This window comes from Colossoma macropomum, unplaced genomic scaffold (genome assembly GCF_904425465.1).
Source record: "Colossoma macropomum unplaced genomic scaffold, Colossoma_macropomum, whole genome shotgun sequence".
Lineage (NCBI taxonomy): Eukaryota > Metazoa > Chordata > Actinopteri > Characiformes > Serrasalmidae > Colossoma > Colossoma macropomum.
In genome coordinates, this window is record NW_023494785.1 from 26,163,062 (window position 1) to 26,186,524 (window position 23,463).

General features: G+C 38.0%; 1 protein-coding gene across 1 annotated transcript in view; it reads left to right on the top strand.

Moving 5' to 3' along the window:
- Positions 1–23,463, top strand: part of adamtsl4 (ADAMTS-like 4) — a 64,609-nt gene that overhangs the window by 39,074 nt on the left and 2,072 nt on the right. The window contains exons 6-15 of the mRNA XM_036588407.1: positions 4,999–5,138; positions 7,536–7,740; positions 9,047–9,216; positions 17,253–17,367; positions 18,000–18,227; positions 19,230–19,359; positions 20,346–20,550; positions 21,122–21,295; positions 21,800–21,979; positions 22,742–22,921. Coding sequence (XP_036444300.1) covers positions 4,999–5,138; positions 7,536–7,740; positions 9,047–9,216; positions 17,253–17,367; positions 18,000–18,227; positions 19,230–19,359; positions 20,346–20,550; positions 21,122–21,295; positions 21,800–21,979; positions 22,742–22,921 — 1,727 coding nt within the window. The remainder of the gene's footprint in view (positions 1–4,998; positions 5,139–7,535; positions 7,741–9,046; positions 9,217–17,252; positions 17,368–17,999; positions 18,228–19,229; positions 19,360–20,345; positions 20,551–21,121; positions 21,296–21,799; positions 21,980–22,741; positions 22,922–23,463) is intronic.

The window sequence follows — 23,463 nt, forward strand, 5'->3', positions numbered from 1 at the left end:
TATCATTACACCCCTCCTCATTGGCTTTTATATGCATTATGTTCATAGGTTCCAGTTGGTGGTGTTATTGGACAGGGGCATTTTTGGCTTGGCTGTAAGTGGGCTGTAAGTGTGTGCGTGTGTGTGTTTTTCTGTCCCCGGGAGATCGTTTCTGCGAGGTGCCTCTCTGTAGCCCATTGTGTGATTGGATGTTTGCGGTTTGTGTGTGTGTGTCTGTGTATGTGTCTGTGTGTGTGTGTGTGTGTGTGTGTGTGTGTGTGTGTGTGTGTGTGGTAATAGCTGTTGGATGGTGCTGCTGTGGAAGCCTGTGTATGATTTGGCAGCTTTCTGACCCACTGAAGAGATGGAAGGAGAACAGAGAGTTGGGTAGATAGAGAGAAAGAAAAAAGATGAGTTAGAATTGTGCTGGGTTTGTCTCTCTGTAGCTCTCTCCTTCTTGTTCTCTCATTCTTGCTAAATGTGCCCACCCTCTTTTTTCCCCTCTTGTTCATCCAAATGCCTCATTCCTCTGGGTCTGACGCCAAAGACCCTCCACCCAGCTCTGATTAGAATATGCTGTTGAGAATAAATGAGAGAGAGAGAGAGAGAGAGAAAGAGAGAGAGAGAAAGAGAGAGAGAGAGAGGACACAAGAGGAAAGTCAAATAATTGGAGGGGAAAATGTGAAGTGAAAAATGGGGTAGAAAAGGAAAAAAACAAGAGATTTGGGAGCAAAGAGAGAGAAAGAGCGAGGGATGAGGGAGTGTGTGTGGAACGGAGTTGGGGACAACAGTGTAAACAGGGTTTATTGGGAATTCTGGAGGGAGTCAGAGTGAGCCGGTTGGAGAGCAGGAGATGGAGGAGAGACAGCAACAGTAAACACACAGATTTAGGGAGTGAACTGGAAGGAGTGTGTGTGTGTGTGTGTGTGTGTGTGTGTGTGTGTGTGTGTTTGTGTGAGGGAGAGAGGGAGTCGCAGCTGTAGAGTGATATCATCTGAATTCTCCGCTGTTCTCACAGGCTACTTATACACACAGAGAGAGGAGAGAATGTGTGTGTAAGAGAGAGAGAGAGAGAGAGAGAGAGAGAGAGAGAGAAGATGTTTATAGTCTTGCATTGCATTTATTAAACTATTAAACTTGTCCTAATGCTGGTTCTTGTTGTTCCTTAAAAAGTCTGTAAATGCTGAGGGCGCTGTGTTTGAATGTGTGTGTTCTGATGTGTGGATCTGGAGGGGGTCTTAAACACACACCTGCAGCTGTGTTCTTAGCTACAGTCACAGCGCACCTCACTCTTCACTCACACTGCCCACGACAAAGTCACAGCTAACCGTGGAGACCTCCATAGACAGGACATCAATCCTACAGGTGGGCGATATGACAAAAATATAATATTGCGATACTTCAAGAAAATTTAAAAAACAAAATGTCAATATATTTATTTTTTCAGACATCTGATCAGTTTGAACAGAGAAAAAGAACCAGTACTGCTACATTTTAAAGACACTGTCAAAAACTGTGGATGCAATTATTTTTATTCAGTATTTGGCATACTGTGTTGCACTTTTTTTTTATAGTAGAACATTTAGTTATTCAGTGTTCTAGAAGTACTGATGATATGCATATGTTCAGAAAAGCATATTTTATTGTATACCACTTACACTACTACTACTATCACTACTACTATTATTTACACTAATACTACTTTTTCTACGGTTAATACTACTTTTGCTATTAATATTACCACTAATACCATGGCTAGTGCTATAACTACTAATACTACTACTAGTAATGTTAATACCATAACCACTGACATTACTAGTTTTAAAACTACTAGTAATACTACTTCTTCTATTAATAGCACCCCTGCTAAATGTTTTACTATTAATACTACTACTCCACTACTTCTACTACAACTAGTACTACTATCTGTGGAGATTTCTGCAGACAGGAACTTCTACTCATACTAATAATAATATGCATATTTTCAGGCATATTTCTACTGTAGTGATAAGCTAGATATGCATCTCCTGCTTTCCAGGTTTCCCCTGGTTTCCCTCTCTAAGAGAGAGCTCCCGTCCTGTGCTGTTCTTTCTCTCACTGCCTCGCTCCCTCTGGCACAGTTTGTTTAGAGATGGAGATAGCAGGGAAGCGGCTTTAGACAGAAGAGATTCCACCGTCTGCAGACCCAGCCATCGCTGACAAACCGCAATAGAGAGAGAGAGGGAAGGACAGAGAGAAGAAATGAGAGCGAGGGGGCGGGGGGGTGGATAGAGAACGAAGTGAAATTGAACAGGGAAAGTGTGTAGATCTCTCTTCTCTTTCTGTGTGTCTTTCATCCCCCCCTAACGGCCCCCCTCTCTTTCTGTCACTGTCTCCATCATAATCTCTCAAAGATAACTCTAACAGAGTGGAAGAGAGAGGGGGGTGGGAATTCTCTGTCCCCCTCACTCCCTCGCACTCTCTCTCTCTCCCCACTCTCTCTAAATTTCTCCCTAAGCTTCTCTCTCTCTCTCCCTCTGTATTTCTGTCTTTCTCTCTTTTGCTGTCTCTCTCTCTCTGTATCTTTCCCTCTTTTTCACTCTTTCCATGTGTGTGTGTGTATGTATGTATGTATTTATGTATAATAGGAAAAACTTAATTTTATTACATCACCAATCACCTGATTTCATTTCATTGTGGGAAATCTCTCTCACTCTCTCTCTAACAGCTGGGTCATCTCACTGTTATCAGATGACACTAATGAATGGGAAGAGAGAGACAGACAGAGTGAGAGAGAGAGAGAGAGTGGTAGATGCAGAGATTTGACCAAGGCACTTTTCTTTTTATTTGTATGCTAGTGTTTCTCTGTTTCTCTGTACTCAGTTACACCTCTTCCACCAGCCCCAGCAGATCTGGTTATTAGATTGGTGTATAATGGATAACAGAGGACCTAGTTGAGATAAGTGTGTGTGTGTGTGTGTGTGTGTGTGTGTGTGTGTGTGTGTGTGTGTGTGTTTGTGCGTGTGTGTATGTGTTCACGATTGGGCCTTGAGGGCTTCACTCAGTTCAGCAGGAGGGCAGATGGCAAAACAAAAACAAGCTTTCTGAAACTCTTTCTCTGTCTGAAATTCTGCTTAATTATCTGATATCCTCCTCAGTTCAGTTCAGCTCAGGCTGCTTTAGTGCTTTGACATAAATGGTATATGGTACAGGATAAATTGAATGATAATTAAAGGTTAAAAGACTCATATCATGGAAGACTGAATTTTCCTCACTTTTTTTTAATTAAAGTGTTTGATATAGTATGTAGACATTGTTAAAGCTTCGAAACATATCATCACCTCCCTAGTCCACACAGTCCCTATATGGGAACTAAGTGTTGACACATAAACCAACAAATTTACATATATACATTTATTCCACCAACAGCAGTTCAGTCCTGAACTTACAGTGAAGTTATAAGGAGTGTTTCAGCCCAGAGTACAGGGCAGCTAATCAGAACAGAGATCATTAACATATATCAGTCTTAAAGGCACAGGAACAGGAGAGGTTGGAAAATGGTGACATATAAATGAATTATGACTGTTCTTGCTACATAAAACCACACAAATTTAATAAGTGGACTTTAGAGGAAATGATAAAATATGAGAAAAATGTAAAATGTGGACCCTTTAATTAAAGATGAATAATAAATAATGTAAGCAGTTAGGGCTGTCAAACCAATAAAATAATTATTCACAGTGAATTGAATTGTTTTACACCATTAATTGTAATTAATCTTATGTGTCTTATTTGACCAAAATTCACTTAAAAGACTTTTTTCCATTCAAAAAATAGTGCGTTTTGTAATAGCTATATTAGAAGACAATAAACTTAATCAGAATGTATTTTCTTTCAATAATTCAACACGAACCTCAGCATAAAATCATACATAAAACAACATGAAAATAAGAAACACAGTTTCCAATTTAATCACCGATGTCCAGTAACAGAGCAACAGTGGCTTCCAGCTCCTCTGGGATTGTAGCCTTTCACTCTCACACAGCTGTCTTGCATCTTGTTGAGAGCAGCTGAAGCTTTCCACTTTTTTGCAAATATGGTATGTCGACTTCTGAGCACTGTCTAGCGTAGTCTGCTGAAGGAGTCCTCCAGTGCTAATGTTACTGATGTTACTGATTTTGCCAGCATCAGTGCTGTTTGTGTGTTTTGCTTGTAAATTATATTACAGACTTACTTTGATGATAAACAAGTTCATGGCATTGCAGTGCATGGGAATTAGTTTGGTTTTATCAAATCAGCCATCAGTGGATCAGTGATTGTATAATGGATAACAGAGAAGTCTGCCATTCAACAGCTCTACTGTAACTCTAATAACCGTACACTGTACACTGAATCATAGCAACAGCATCTGAGCAGCTGGGCTTCAGACTAGACTCCTGTGGATGGTTCAAACGGTCAGACCAGAAAAATACAATAGTGTTAAAATGCATTAGTAAATGTATCACATTAAAGTGCTATTAACATGTTAACCTGTTGACACCACTAGTAAAAATATAATGTGAACATGAAAACTAAATTTCAGGATTCATTGAGGATTGCAGTATTCCAGCTACAAGAGGAAAAAGAAAGGAAGAACATCAGAATGCTGTGAAATGGTTTAAAAATTATGACTTAATGTTCCTCAGCCTTTTCGCAATCAGTGTCATACATCTCAGTATTCATGTATCACTGAAATGGCTTAAAGTGATTTTTCAATCAGAAGAACCATAATTTGGACTAAACAGCCTTTATTAAATGCAATGAGAGACAATGTTACTGCAATAAAAATTTAAATATTAACTAAAAATCTAAAAAAATCAAGGTCTGCTTTCTGCTTAGGTCTGTGTTCCACATAAAAAGAGAACATTTACCCACCCAGTTTCAGTAAATCTACATATTAAGCAGGAACTCATATAAAATATTAAACCAGTAGAGAAGTTACGCAATGATGATTTTTTGATTTGGCTGTGTTTCCCTCTCTCTCTTCTCTCGCTCTCTCAGTGGGTGTGGAGCAGCAGTGTGAGTTGACGTGCCGGCCGGTTGGTTATCGTTTTTATGTGCGTCAGGCGGAGAGAGTGCAAGACGGGACGCCATGCGCCAACAACACTCCCAGTGATGTGTGTGTGGAGGGGCGCTGCCTGGTGAGAACACACACCTAAAACACACATACGCAACAAATTGACTGATAGAATGAAAATAAAAACAACTATTTTTCTAAGAAGTAGAAAATAACAGCTGCTTGAAATATTGCAGTTACTAAACCTGTGAAATATGAATCCTTATGGGCCCAATGTCAATAAGATGTCCCCAAAAGTATAACATGCGTTTATTAAGATTCTTCTAACAGGACTAACTCTTTTAGAAATCAGTACTGAGTAATGTTTGTGTATTTGAGCTCTTCAGCTGGTTCTCCTCTGTCTTTGGTAGCTTGCAGTTACTGAGAAACCACCAAACACAAAAGTGAATTCTTTACACTTACAGGTCAGGGCAAAAAAATGATCATTTTATTATGATAAATATGATATTATTATCATTTTTATTATTAATTATCATTCTGTACACAGCTTGTTAAGGTAATATTACCTAGTCGGGTAGCTGATGACCAGATTATGTTTATCATGTCATTTTCATCTCTCTGTAAATGTGCTAAGCACACTAACCATATTAGATCTTAACTAACGTTTGTGTGCTTTTGGTTTCTGTCACTGAACACTGTGGACACAGCACCAGAAAACATGTGACTCACCAGACAAAGCATTTAATAGTGAATGCAATATAAAGAGCATTATTATCAGGTTTCTCCATTTGCAAAAGGATAATATCATATTTTTTGGTGCTTAAACGTGGATGCAGGGAGGCAGATATAAGGATTGTTTAACTGCAACTGATAAAATAATAAGAAAAAGATCTGGGACCGGATTCACGAGAGCTTTCTTAAGAAAAAACTTGAGAAAGTTCTTAAGACAAACACTAAGAAGTTTATAAGAATGTTCTTAAATTCAATTCTCAAAAAAAAAACATAAGAAGATCTAAAATTTTCTTTTAAGATTAATTATTTTCTTAAGATTTTCTTAAGAAAATCTTGTTTTCTTATGTATGCTACATTGCATTTTACCCCATACCATAAACGACGTGAGATACATTCTGAATTTGTATTAACTGTTATTTAGTTTAATCTGGCCAGAGGATAAAAATAAAGGAAAAACATCAAACCAAGCGTTTAAAAAAATTTAGCAAACAAGAACTACAGGAGATGGAAGAAATAGCCAACAGGAAAAAAAATCCTCTTTGGAAAATATGATAATTGTGGGGTGACGGATGAGGATGGGCGGGAGAAGCAGAGACAGTGTCCATGATAAATTTAGACACTGACCTTATCAACTCTTACTGCCTAAGTGTGAGGCTGTCGTAAGGTTGAGAAAACATTAAAGAACATAATATTTTCAAGAATACCTCATGTTCTTAGAATTATTCTTAAGAAAATAGTTAAGAAAAGATCATTCTTAAGGAGCTAATTGAAGAAAAACAATTTGTTGTAACTTTTTTCTTAGGAATGAAGTTAATTTTCTTTCTTAAGACACTTTTGTGAATCTGGCCCCTGAACTTCAAAACAACTTGAACGTAGTAAAGACCTATGTCTGCTTGTTTTACAGTGCAGTTTGTATTTTTGTTTTATTGAGATCTTTTCAAAATCTACAGTAGCCGTGCACGCACTGTTTATATTTTTGTCAAAGCAAGCCGAATCGCTTCCCTCGCCAGCTGCTGGATGCTTTTGGGGTGTGTTGATAAAACATAAGCAGGGCCCAGTTTACTAAAAGCATCTTAGTGTTAAGATCATCTAAACTGGTAGAGAGAGTGTTCAGTGTGATGTACACTCCACCATTTAAGAATTATCTTTGTGCTAAGAGCCTTCCGTGAAGCCCAGCCCACCTTTAGGCACAAAGAGGGAAAGTGTAAGCAGAGCTTTTAGCCATTTCTGTGCCCAAAGGCAGACTAATATTGTTTTTTAAGCTTAAAATGTAATAGTGTCCCTCTCCTTGAATACATTTGTTTTTTTATTAATCATTATATCTCCAATTTGGTGTGTATTAGTGTTGTGACTGCGGGCGTGTCACAATTGGTTACTGCACCAAACATCAACAATCTGATTGGACACCCCTTAATATCTTTGCATAAAGTTCATCCAGAAGGAGAGACAACAAAGAAATGAGGGTGTTCATACACACATACACACATAAGAGGTCTGATGTGTCACTTATGTGTGTATGTTTTCGCCACATTATAGCACACTATGACACGTTCTGTTTAATGTAAACATTTTAAAAGAAAAAGTGCAAATCATTTTGCATGACATCACCATTCGCATCATGTAAATGCTGCTTCAAATTTCAGCACCCCTTTCAAACACCTTCCTGCGTCCCTGTGCTGGAATACCACACTACTCTACTCCATGATTGATGATGATGTTGTTTTCTCTCCCTCTCTCTCTCTCTCTCTCTCTCTCTCTCTCTGTCTCTCTCTCTCTCTCTCTCTCTCAGAGTGAGGGGTGTGATGGTGTGTTGGGCTCAGGTTTGGTGCTTGATCGGTGTGGTGTGTGCGGAGGTGCTGATGGGTCGTGTGAACGGGTCACAGGGAGTTTTGAGAACAGCAGCGTTCCCCTCGGTTACCACAAGATCCTGGACATACCTCCCGGAGCTACGGCCATCAACATCACTGAGAGACACAGCAGCCCCAACTACCTGGGTATGAAGTGTGTGTGTTGGCTTGGCTTGACTTGTTTCCAGGCTGACTGAAGTGGTTGGCGTATGTTGCATTTGCTGTTTGATCTGAGAGGGGTCTCTAAACCCTCCAGCATCAATCAGCAAGAATTAAAAACAGAATACTATCAGAGTGAGCTAACAAAGAATCACACAGTGCAGTGTGTGTGTGTGTACGTGTGAGCCCACTTTGAATTCAGCTTGCCAAACACCCCCTGTGAGCCAATCAGCCCCCCTAAAGGCTAAATGTTCTGAACATTGAGGGTCCAACACAGTGTGTGTTGCACCTCTGACCAAGGGGGCTGTAGGATGACAGAGCCTCAGCAGTACATACACACCATTTATCACTTACCAACACATTTACATTTATCCAGAGCGACTTGCGGTTTAGTTAGTTAGATGTTAGTTGAATATGGTGTTCGGAATTTTGCTCAAGGACTTTTAAATCTGTATTTTAAAGTATATTTGAAACAAAATATAGTCTAATATTATAAAACAAACCCTCTTTTTTGTATAGAGGTTCGTGTTTCTAGCCCTCAGCCCACCACAAACACTGCAACACTGCACTTTGGCTCCCCAAGACAAAAAGCTGGGCACCCTGGTTTAAATGGTTCATGTACAACAGTTCAGTTCCAGTGCTACAGTTCAGTCTAATTCAGTGCCAGACTGTGAATGTTTGAGCGTGCATTTCTTTAACTGTGTTTAGGTGTGTGCCAGTGTGCGTATGTTCCTGCGTATGTGCTTGTTACCTTGTCCTTGACTGTTGTGTGCTCTAGACTAAACATTTAATATAAAGTAAATTAAACATCCTTTTTCAAGACTTCCTGTCTGTCTCTCTGCCTCTCTGTCTCTCTTTAGCACTATTCAGACAGGATTAGTTTTACATCGGGAGGTGCGCTAATGCCAGTTCATCCCAAGATGTAATGTTTATGACCAGTTTGCACAGGATAAGACGTTTGAAATACAAATACAAATGACAGAGATGGGAGGGGCCACCTGTTTTACTCATTGCTCCAGAAAAGGCAAGAAGGCAAAAGGCGCTGGAATCTTTGCTGATGAAGGAGTATGCATTTGGTAAAAATGATTGACATGTCACAATCGGACGGGACTAAAATCACAGAGAAATTCCAGTAAAAATGACATTACCCTGCCTCTTCATGTAAAACCTATCTCATCTGAATAATATGAAATATCTGTGAGAAATATGTATTTTGAAATATAACTGAAATGAAAATTCCAAAGTGCACTGATTACTCATATGTCTGTGTTTGTTTGTGTGTGTGTGTGTACAGCACTACGGAGTGGCGCAGGTCAGTCTGTGGTGAATGGCCGCTGGGCTGTGGATCCTCCTGGTAAATATGAGGCCGGAGGGACGACATTTGTGTACACCCGACCTAGAGGGGACGAGAAAGGAGAAACACTGACCGCAGCTGGACCAACAACTACCCTGCTGCAGCTATACGTAATAATATAGACTACACACAACTACACTACTGCAGTTATACATAATAATATACACTATACACAAATACACTACTGCAGCTATACATGATAATATACATTACACAACTACACTACTGCAGCTATACATAATAATATACACTACACACAACTACACTACTGCAGTTATACATGATAATATACACTACACACAATTACACTACTGCAGCTATACATGATAATATACACTACACACAACTACACTACTGCAGCTATACATAATAATATACACTACACACAACTACACTACTACAGCTATACATGATAATATACACTACACACAACTACACTACTGCAGCTATACATAATATACACTACACACAACTACACTACTGCAGCTATACATAATATACACTACACACAACTACACTACTGCAGCTATACATGATAATATACACTACACACAACTACACTACTGCAGCTATACATAATAATATACACTACACACAACTACACTACTGCAGCTATACATAATAATATACACTACACACAACTACACTACTGCAGCTATACATGATAATATACACTACACACAACTACACTACTGCAGCTATACATAATATACACTACACACAACTACACTACTGCAGCTATACATGATAATATACACTACACACAACTACACTACTGCAGCTATACTTGATAATATACACTACACACAACTACACTACTGCAGCTATACATAATAATATACACTACACACAACTACACTACTGCAGCTATACATGATAATATACACTACACACAACTACACTACTGCAGCTATACATAATAATATACATTACATAACTACACTACTGCAGTTATACATGATAATATACACTACACACAACTACACTACTGCAGCTATACATGATAATATACACTACACACAACTACACTACTGCAGTTATACATAATAATATACACTACACACAACTACACTACTGCAGCTATACATAATAATATACACTACACACAACTACACTACTGCAGCTATACATGATAATATACACTACACACAACTACACTACTGCAGCTATACATGATAATATACACTACACACAACTACACTACTGCAGCTATACATAATAATATACATTACACAACTGCACTACTGCAGTTATACATGATAATATACACTACACACAACTACACTACTGCAGCTATACATGATAATATACATTACACAACTACACTACTGCAGCTATACATAATATACACTACACACAACTACACTACTGCAGCTATACATGATAATATACACTACACACAACTACACTACTGCAGCTATACATAATATACACTACACACAACTACACTACTGCAGCTATACATGATAATATACACTACACACAACTACACTACTGCAGCTATACATAATATACACTACACACAACTACACTACTGCAGCTATACATGATAATATACACTACACACAACTACACTACTGCAGCTATACATAATAATATACACTACACACAACTACACTACTGCAGCTATACATAATATACACTACACACAACTACACTACTGCAGCTATACATAATATACACTATGCACAACTACACTACTGCAGTTATACATAATAATATACATTACACAACTACACTACTGCAGCTATACATAATAATATACACTACGCACAACTACACTACTGCAGCTATACATAATAATATACACTACACACAACTACACTACTGCAGTTATACATAGTAATATACATTACACAACTACACTACTGCAGCTATACATAATATACACTACACACAACTACACTACTGCAGCTATACATGATAATATACACTACACACAACTACACTACTGCAGCAATACATAATAATATACACTACACACAACTACACTACTGCAGTTATACATAATAATATACACTACACACAACTACACTACTGCAGCTATACATAATAATATACACTACACACAACTACACTACTGCAGCTATACATAATATACACTACACACAACTACACTTCTGCAGCTATACATAATATACATTACACACAACTACACTACTGCAGTTATCCATGATAATATACACTACACACAACTACACTACTGCAGCTATACATAATAATATACACTACACACAACTACACTACTGCAGCTATACATAATAATATGCACTACACACAACTACACTACTGCAGCTATACATAATATACACTACACACAACTACACTACTGCAGCTATACATAATATACACTACGCACAACTACACTACTGCAGTTATACATAATAATATACACTATACACAAATACACTACTGCAGCTGTACATGATAATATACATTACACAACTACACTACTGCAGCTATACATAATAATATACACTACACACAACTACACTACTGCAGCTATACATAATAATATACACTACACACAACTACACTACTGCAGCTATACATGATAATATACATTACACAACTACACTACTGCAGCTATACATAATAATTACACTACACACAACTACACTACTGCAGCTATACATAATAATATACACTACACACAACTACACTACTGCAGCTATACATGATAATATACACTACACACAACTACACTACTGCAGTTATACATAATAATATACATTACACAACTGCACTACTGCAGTTATACATGATAATATACACTATACACAACTACACTACTGCAGCTATACATGATAATATACACTACACACAACTACACTACTGCAGTTATACATAGTAATATACATTACACAACTACACTACTGCAGCTATACATAATATACACTACACACAACTACACTACTGCAGCTATACATGATAATATACACTACACACAACTACACTACTGCAGTTATACATAATAATATACACTACACACAACTACACTACTGCAGCTATACATAATATACACTACACACAACTACACTACTGCAGCTGTACATAATAATATACACTACACACAACTACACTACTGCAGCTATACATGATAACATACACTACACACAACTACACTACTGCAGCTATACATAATATACACTACACACAACTACACTACTGCAGCTATACATAATATACACTACGCACAACTACACTACTGCAGTTATACATAATAATATACATTACACAACTACACTGCTGCAGCTATACATGATAATATACATTACACACAACTACACTACTGCAGCTATACATAATAATATACACTACACACAACCACACTACTGCAGTTATACATAATAATATACATTACACAACTACACTGCTGCAGCTATACATAATAATATACACTACACACAACCACACTACTGCAGTTATACATAATAATATACATTACACAACTACACTGCTGCAGCTATACATGATAATATACACTACACACAACTACACTACTGCAGCTATACATAATAATATACACTACACACAACTACACTTCTGCAGCTATACATAATAATATACACTACACACAACTACACTACTGCAGCTATACATGATAATATACACTACACACAACCACACTACTGCAGTTATACATAATAATATACATTACACAACTACACTGCTGCAGCTATACATAATAATATACACTACACACAACCACACTGCTGCAGTTATACATAATAATATACATTACACAACTACACTGCTGCAGCTATACATGATAATATACATTACACACAACTACACTACTGCAGCTATACATAATAATATACACTACACACAACCACACTACTGCAGTTATACATAATAATATACATTACACAACTACACTGCTGCAGCTATACATAATAATATACACTACACACAACCACACTACTGCAGTTATACATAATAATATACATTACACAACTACACTGCTGCAGCTATACATGATAATATACACTACACACAACTACACTACTGCAGCTATACATAATAATATACATTACACAACTACACTACTGCAGTTATACATAATAATATACACTACACACAACTACACTTCTGCAGCTATACATAATAATATACACTACACACAACTACACTACTGCAGCTATACATAATATACACTACACACAACTACACTACTGCAGCTATACATGATAATATACACTACACGCAACTACACTACTGCAGCTATACATAATAATATACACTACACACAACTACACTACTGCAGCTATACATAATATACACTACACACAACTACACTACTGCAGCTATACATAATAATATACACTACACACAACTACACTACTGCAGCTATACATAATAATATACACTACACACAACTACACTACTGCAGCTATACATGATAATATACACTACACACAACTACACTACTGCAGCTATACATAATAATATACATTACACAACTGCACTACTGCAGTTATACATGATAATATACACTATACACAACTACACTACTGCAGCTATACATGATAATATACACTACACACAACTACACTACTGCAGTTATACATAGTAATATACATTACACAACTACACTACTGCAGCTATACATAATATACACTACACACAACTACACTACTGCAGCTATACATGATAATATACACTACACACAACTACACTACTGCAGTTATACATAATAATATACACTACACACAACTACACTACTGCAGCTATACATAATATACACTACACACAACTACACTACTGCAGCTGTACATAATAATATACACTACACACAACTACACTACTGCAGCTATACATGATAACATACACTACACACAACTACACTACTGCAGCTATACATAATATACACTACACACAACTACACTACTGCAGCTATACATAATATACACTACACACAACTACACTACTGCAGTTATACATAATAATATACATTACACAACTACACTGCTGCAGCTATACATGATAATATACATTACACACAACTACACTACTGCAGCTATACATAATAATATACACTACACACAACCACACTACTGCAGTTATACATAATAATATACATTACACAACTACACTGCTGCAGCTATACATAATAATATACACTACACACAACCACACTACTGCAGTTATACATAATAATATACATTACACAACTACACTGCTGCAGCTATACATGATAATATACACTACACACAACTACACTACTGCAGCTATACATAATAATATACACTACACACAACTACACTTCTGCAGCTATACATAATAATATACACTACACACAACTACACTACTGCAGCTATACATGATAATATACACTACACACAACCACACTACTGCAGTTATACATAATAATATACATTACACAACTACACTGCTGCAGCTATACATAATAATATACACTACACACAACCACACTACTGCAGTTATACATAATAATATACATTACACAACTACACTGCTGCAGCTATACATGATAATATACATTACACACAACTACACTACTGCAGCTATACATAATAATATACACTACACACAACCACACTACTGCAGTTATACATAATAATATACATTACACAACTACACTGCTGCAGCTATACATAATAATATACACTACACACAACCACACTACTGCAGTTATACATAATAATATACATTACACAACTACACTGCTGCAGCTATACATGATAATATACACTACACACAACTACACTACTGCAGCTATACATAATAATATACATTACACAACTACACTACTGCAGTTATACATAATAATATACACTACACACAACTACACTTCTGCAGCTATACATAATAATATACACTACACACAACTACACTACTGCAGCTATACATAATATACACTACACACAACTACACTACTGCAGCTATACATAATATACACTACACACAACTACACTACTGCAGCTATACATGATAATATACACTACACACAACTACACTACTGCAGCTATACGTAATAATATAGACTACACACAACTACACTACTGCAGCTATACATGATAATATACACTATACACAACTACACTACTGCAGCTATACATGATAATATACACTACACATAACTACACTACTGCAGCTATACATGATAATATACACTACACACAACTACACTACTGCAGCTATACATGATAATATACACTACACACAACTACACTACTGCAGCTATACATAATAATATACACTACACACAACTACACTACTGCAGTTATACATGATAATATACACTACACACAACTACACTACTGCAGCTACACATAATATACACTACACACAACTACACTACTGCAGCTGTACATAATAATATACACTACACACAACTACACTACTGCAGCTATACATGATAATATACACTACACACAACTACACTACTGCAGCTATACATGATAATATACACTACACACAACTACACTACTGCAGCTATACATAATAATATACACTACACACAACTACACTACTGCAGCTATACATAATAATATACACTACACACAACTACACTACTGCAGTTATACATAATAATATACATTACACAACTACACTACTGCAGCTATACATAATAATATACACTACACACAACTACACTACTGCAGCTATACATAATAATATACACTACACACAACTACGCTACTGCAGCTATACATGATAATATACACTACACACAACTACACTACTGCAGCTATACATAATAATATACATTACACAACTGCACTACTGCAGTTATACATGATAATATACACTATACACAACTACACTACTGCAGCTATACATGATAATATACACTACACACAACTACACTACTGCAGTTATACATAGTAATATACATTACACAACTACACTACTGCAGCTATACATAATATACAGTACACACAACTACACTACTGCAGCTATACATGATAATATACACTACACACAACTACACTACTGCAGCAATACATAATAATATACACTACACACGACTACACTACTGCAGTTATACATAATAATATACACTACACACAACTACACTACTGCAGCTATACATAATATACACTACACACAACTACACTACTGCAGCTATACATAATATACACTACACATAATATACACTACACACAACTACACTACTGCAGCTATACATAATAATATACACTACACACAACTACACTACTGCAGCTATACATAATAATATACACTACACACAACTACACTACTGCAGCTATACATAATAATATACACTACACACAACTACGCTACTGCAGCTATACATGATAATATACACTACACACAACTACACTACTGCAGCTATACATAATAATATACATTACACAACTGCACTACTGCAGTTATACATGATAATATACACTATACACAACTACACTGCTGCAGTTATACATAGTAATATACATTACACAACTACACTACTGCAGCTATACATAATATACACTACACACAACTACACTACTGCAGCTATACATGATAATATACACTACTGCAGCTATACATAATAATATACACTACACACAACTACACTACTGCAGCTATACATAATATACACTACACACAACTACACTACTGCAGCTATACATAATATACACTACGCACAACTACACTACTGCAGTTATACATAATAATATACACTACACACAACTACACTACTGCAGCTACACATAATATACACTACACACAACTACACTACTGCAGCTATACATGATAATATACACTACACACAACTACACTACTGCAGCAATACATGATAATATACACTACACACAACTACACTACTGCAGTTATACATAATAATATACACTACACACAACTACACTACTGCAGTTATACATAATAATATACACTACACACAACTACACTACTGCCGCTACACATAATATACACTACGCACAACTACACTACTGCAGTTATACATAATAATATACACTACACACAACTACACTACTGCAGCTATACTTAACATACACAGTTTTTGGTTGTTTGAAGAATAATGATTCCACATTAGTTTCAGCTGCTGTTTAATAACAGTGAGTAATAACTAATTTGTGATGGAATGTGTCCTTACTAATCTAACTCCCTCTTCCTCTCTCTCTCTCTCTTTCTCTGTCTTTATCTGTAGATCATTTTCCACAGGCAGAATTCAGGTATAGATTATGAATACTACATACCAGTGAAGAAGGAAAAAGAAAAAGTGAGAGAATGGGATGGAGGTAGCGCGTCTCTCAGAGAGATCAGTGAGTTTCTCCATTCATCTCTTTTTTTCTCCTTCCTCCTCTCTCTCTCTCTGCACTCATCTGCCTTCAGCCATATATCTGTCATTTAATATCTGTCTCTCAGTCTGTCTTTCTTCTCTCTCTCGGTTTCTGTCTGTTTACTGTATCAATATTTCTCCCTCTTAGTCTCTGTGTGTGTTGGATATATTTCTTTTGGCCCGTCTCCTCTGATCTCATATTGGGCATCGCTGCAAAAATGTTCCGATCATTTGGAACATGATTTAGATCCCTGATCCTACATACACACATGATTGCTGGCAGACTGAGGGCCTGAGTGTGTGTGTGTGTGTGTGTATGGGTGTGTCTGCTGTTGAGTTCAGTCATCTCATGACTCCTGGCCTCTCTCTCTCTCTCTCTCTCTCTCTCTCTCTCTCTCTCTCTCTCTCTCTCTCTCTCAGTTCAGGTCCGTTCAGCAGAGCTTTTTTGGCATGAGTGTGCTAAGACACACTATTGTCGAAGCAGTTAACACTTACTATTTTTTTCATAATATTTTTATTAAGCAGTGTTTAATTGAACAAGCTGCCCCTGGTTTGTACATTTTCTGTGCATTAATGTATGTACATGCTCTCTCTCTGTTTCTCTCTGTCTCTCAGGTGCTCTTGCGGTGGCTGTTGAAGACCCCGCCTCTTCTTCTGTCTCCTCCTCTTCCTCCACTTCTGTCACCTCTGACAGGTGGACACTGGAAAGGCCCCGCCCAAGGAGCCCAGGGTCAAATCGGAACGCTCGAATCCCTCCTCGGACCGACATCCCGCTGGACAGCCAGCCTGCATTTGTGTGGAGGAGGGGCAGAATGACTGAATGCTCTGCCTCCTGTGGGAAAGGTCAGCACTTGTGTGTGTGTGTGTGTGCGTATATGTGTGTGTGTTTGCCTTGCCTCAGCATGGAGTGCCTGACAGTGTAGGGATTAAAACTGTAAATACAAACAGACTGTAATTGGCTGAGAGCTGATTTTTGCTCTAAACATGCGATTGGCAATCAGCTATTTTGGTCGATCATTGTGCTAAAAAAGTCATCTGTTTACTTTTGATGTAGCACTTTATTTAATCCATGTTATTTTAATAAAGGTAACTACAAATTTACAAGCTGTAAATGCCAACTTGGCCCATTACAGTGCAAATACTGTTATTTGCAGCTTGCAATAGAAAGTACTGTGAATGTGGTAGTTTAATACTTCATGTATCTATTTAGCTCAAACAATGTGAGGTCTGGGTTATGGCCATCAGTCAATTTGGCTATAAAGAAATCGATATAAAAATCGACCATAAAAATGCTTTCTTAGGACAAACACTGAACATGTGATAAATGAATAACTTCAGAAAAACTTTAGCAGTGTTGAGAAGAAAATGCATTTACTTCAGGATGTGCCAATCTGACATGGATATTGTTGCCTAAACACTCAGTAGTGAGACATTTGAGGGAAGTGAGAATGTACTTTTTTCATCATTTATGCTGAAAATTGGAAAAATGAATTATCGCAACATGCAAGTTCTTCTGAGGTACTGGGCTTGCTTTCCTGTAATGGACACGGCAAACATCTCTGCGCTAGGAAAGAGCTTTGTGCTAAATGTCGAAGTTTCAATTATGCAGTTATTATGCTGTTTTATTGTGTGGTTTTGTGTCTGTCATGCAGGTCTGTTTCAGATTAGTTTTATTCGATTGTGGTGTGTGATGTATTGTGTTTTCTGCTTCCCTCTTGTGGCAGAAATACAGCACTACAACTCAGGACTAATTATATCTACCTGTATGTGTGTGTGTGTGTGTGTGTGTGTGTGTGTGTGTGTGTGTGTGTGTGTTTGCGTTTGTGTGTGCGTTTGTGTGTATAGGTTCTCAGTACAGGGAGATTGTGTGTGTGAACAGACACACTAATCAGGAGGTCCACGAGAGACGGTGTGACTCAGCAGCGAAGCCGCTCCCAGAGGAGGAACCATGTAACGTCCATCCCTGCCCACCATTGTGAGACACGTTTGCATGTTTGTGTGTGTATTTCTGTGTATCCCCATATGGGGTGAATTAAACACTCTAGGGGTCTTTCTCACAAAGCACATACAACATAGGCTTCCCAACTAAGTTTCAACAAAAAAAAATCCTAGCAAATGCAACCGTGGTAAACTTGTTTCACGACAGCAGCCAACAGTTTAATCTGTTAATTCAGGTTTAGAAACTCAAGCTATGATTAGTCCTTGTGTGTGTATATGAAAGAGCGATGTTTATGATGATCAGCCAATAGTGTGAAACATGAGATGTCGTGAAAGCAATCATTCTATTAAATATGTAAAGGATTTATAACAGTTAAAAGCCGTTGCCACTGCCACAGTGTTAGTGCTTATAGTAATAACTGCTTTTTATTCTTGAGGCTTATCCTTCCTCTGCTAAAAAGCTGTATTTTTATTGGCCAGAAGCTCAGCCGTGATTGGTCGAAGAGCTGTTTTTGTTCCAATGAGCCACTCAGACTCATCACAGAGGTCTTGGATGGAGCTCTATCACTCCGGAGAACGCAGTTCCACTGATCCACAGCCCAGTGCTGGAGGGCTTTTTAACCCTCTGACTGATGTGTGCCATTGGGAATGGGGAATGCTTGGCATAGGCTCATGTGCAGCTGCTCTCATTCTGTTTGCAGTGGTTTTCTGTGGAGATCATACCGGTTGTGGGTGTGCAATTGAGTGCCTCTGTCAGTAATAGGTGCACCTTAAAGGAGCTGAATTCATTAATTAGGAGGAGTGTCGGGATACTTTTGGACATGTAATATTGACATAGCTGAATTTGTTCATTAGTAGGGGTGTTTGGATACTTTTGGGCATGTTGTATATGTATGTAGTACATATGGAACATCATGTTCTGAAACTGTATAAAAACAAGATTGTGTGTGTCTGTGTATCCATGTGAGGGGTGAATCAGATTTTTTTGTATGTGTGGTTTTCCCTGTTTGTGTGTCTGTGTAGCTGGGAGGCGGGCTCCTGGTCTGATTGCAGTGCGTCGTGTGGTTGGGGTTTGCAGCAGAGGCAGCTACAGTGCAGACAGAGTTTTGGAAACCGCTCCACCATGGTCCACCCTCAGCGCTGCGCTGGACTGATAAGGCCAAACTCCACTCAGCCCTGCCAGATCCGCGTCTGCTCACACTGGGAAGTTAGCTCCGACTGGAGTGCTGTGAGTAAAACACACCAGTACATGGGAGCCAGAGGGTGTGTGTGTGTGTGTGTGTGTGTGTGTGTGTGTGTGCATGCTCTTACATTTCTAGGTCTGTGTGAGTGAACGAATGCGTGTATGCTTGCATGTGCATGTGTTTTACATGGGGAGTACAGGACTGTCCAAAAGTCAGAGACCGCCCTTCATTTATTTCATTTTAAGTACAACAAAGAAAAATCAAGAGTTCAAGAAATTACTCAAAGATGGAACTCCTAAGACCTGGTAGACCAAAAAAAGCTACCTCCAGCAGGTAAACAGTAGTAGGACAAAATCAAGCTCCACTCTTGCTTCAGATCTGAAAAAAACACAGGTGTTTCTGTTGTGTATGTGCAGATACATATATGTTTGTTGTGTGTTTGACATGTATAGTACATTGTTTGTGTGCTCATATGGGCATGCATATGTGTGTGTGTGGGCTGAAGTGTGCGGAGGTTCTTTACGTGTTTTTGTTTTAAGTGGAGATGGGTATTTTACATAATTCTGTCTGTTTGTATGTGAGTGTGGAAATTTTACAAGTGTGTTCCTCTGGCAGTGTTCAGTGGACTGTGGTGTGGGGAAGAGAACGCGCAGCGTCCGCTGTGTCAGTGACTATGGCAATGAGGTGAACGAAGGGGAGTGTAATGCCAGGCTCCGCCCACAGGGGAGTGAGGACTGTCACATGGGGCCATGTGTCACTAACTGGTACTTTACCGACTGGACCAACACTGTGAGTACTGACCAGCAGCCTTAAAATACTGCAGACCATCTCCTTACTTCATAATACAGTTATTTAATATTATTTTCTGACATTTGTACATTCACTCACAGCACAGTGGATGTCTAGATGTTATTTGAGTAGTGGATCATTTACAACACAGTAATGACACGGACGTCTGAGCCGCCACCCCAAAATATTCAGAAAATAGCATATCTGTTGTTAGTAAATGGACGTTGATGAACACTGTCAGAAAAAGAGGAGTACATTTTTGTCCCCCCTAGGTTCACACACTGTAAATGTACCCTCAAAGGTACAACAGTTGTCCTTACAGTCCAATTGTCATTAAATTGTCTTAAATTAGTTTTAAAGGTTACCTACATTAGCTTTAGCTACATTAGCTCCTAACAAAGCCCACAATGAGAGTATATAAATATTTAGAGATTCTCATGTAGATGTGTGTGTGTGTGTGTGTGTGTGTGCGTGTGTGTGTGTCTGTGTGTGTGTGTGTCTCAGTGCTCTGCGACATGTGGTCCAGGTGTCCAGCGGAGGGAGGTGCTGTGTTTAACGAGAGGAGGAGGGCGTGGAGGGGACAGTGGAGGGGAATGTATTGGAGAAAAGCCTGCAGATATGAAGGCCTGTAATGGTGGACCCTGCAAACCGACTGCATTGTGGTACACTGGACCCTGGGGACAGGTGAGACAGACTGTGTGTATGATGTTAGCACTAACATAGGGGTGGAGTATAATATCACAGTATAATATTGATGCAGTATAATATCAAAATATGTTGGGTTTAAAAACAGTATTTATATACAAAGGCTCAAGTATCAATATTTTATTATTTAATTAATAACATAAATATGAATTAAGCCCACTGTTAGACTAATAGATTAACAAAATGCATTTCTGTACAACAAGACGGTGCCATTTCTTTCTGGTGACACCAACATTTCTGTCAGTGGAAGTGGTGTAGGAATAGTTGGATAGTGTAGTGGATAACAAGCTCGTCCTGCATACAGGAGTGGAGACAAAAATCAGAAACTCTTCTTTATTATAGCATAAAAAGTCGCTTGATGAGGCTAAACTTACATTCCCCTGCCATTGTAAGCTGCTCTGGATAAAATATTGTTAAAGATGTATGGATAAAACCTGGTTTAAATATTGTTTGTGTGCTTTACAAATAAAAGTATCTGCTACATTTGTAATGTAGGGACTGTAAATGTAAATGTAGGGACAGTTTTTTGGAATGTCTACCTCACAATTTTGTTTTGTTTCAATAAAAAAGATTGGAATGAGACAAAGTGTGAATAAACTTGATTAGATAGGACAAAGTAGAAATAATTTGAAAAGTATTGCAATATGTCACATTACAGCAAGTGGCACATCACAAATCTTTACATATTTCAATTCTGTCCTATCGTGATTAATCAATGTGATACGTGTGTGTGTTCTACAGTGTAGCTCTCCATGTGGAAGTGGAATGCAGAGGAGAGATGTTATCTGTGTCCAGAAGCTGGGCAGTGATTTCACAGTGATGGATGCCAGTGAGTGTTCACACCTGGACAAACCTTCACCTGTTCAGACCTGTGAACTCCAGCCCTGCAGAGCACAGTGGTTCACTACAGAGTGGAGTGCGGTGAGAGAGCGAGAGAGATCCTTAAACATTCACTGTATGAAAAAAAGTTTGTGGAGACCTTCTTATCATTTCTTCTGAAATCACAGGTGTTAAAAGGGAGATTGTATCCTCTTTACTGCTTTAACCACCTCTAGAAGACTTTATACTGGATGATAGAACATTGCTGTGAGGATTTGATAGAATTCAGCTACAGGAGTATTTGGATGGTCAGGTACTGATGTTGGATGATTAGTTCTGGATCATAACTTCCACTCCAGCTTGTCCTAAAAACTACTGGATGATGCTCTGTCACTTCAGAGAATGAAGTTGCACTGCTCCACAGCTCAGTGTTGGGGCCCCTCTAGTTGTGGCTTATGTGCAGCTGCTCCAGAGTATCTATTTTATTGATAGTGCTTTTCTGTGGAGATTATACAAGCGGTGTGCACACAGTTGAATATCTGTGTCAGCAGTGGGTGAACGATAAAGTAACTGAATTCAGTACTTTTAAGGTGTCTAGATACTTCTGTATGTACAGTGTTTTTTCTTATCTTTTTCTCTTCATT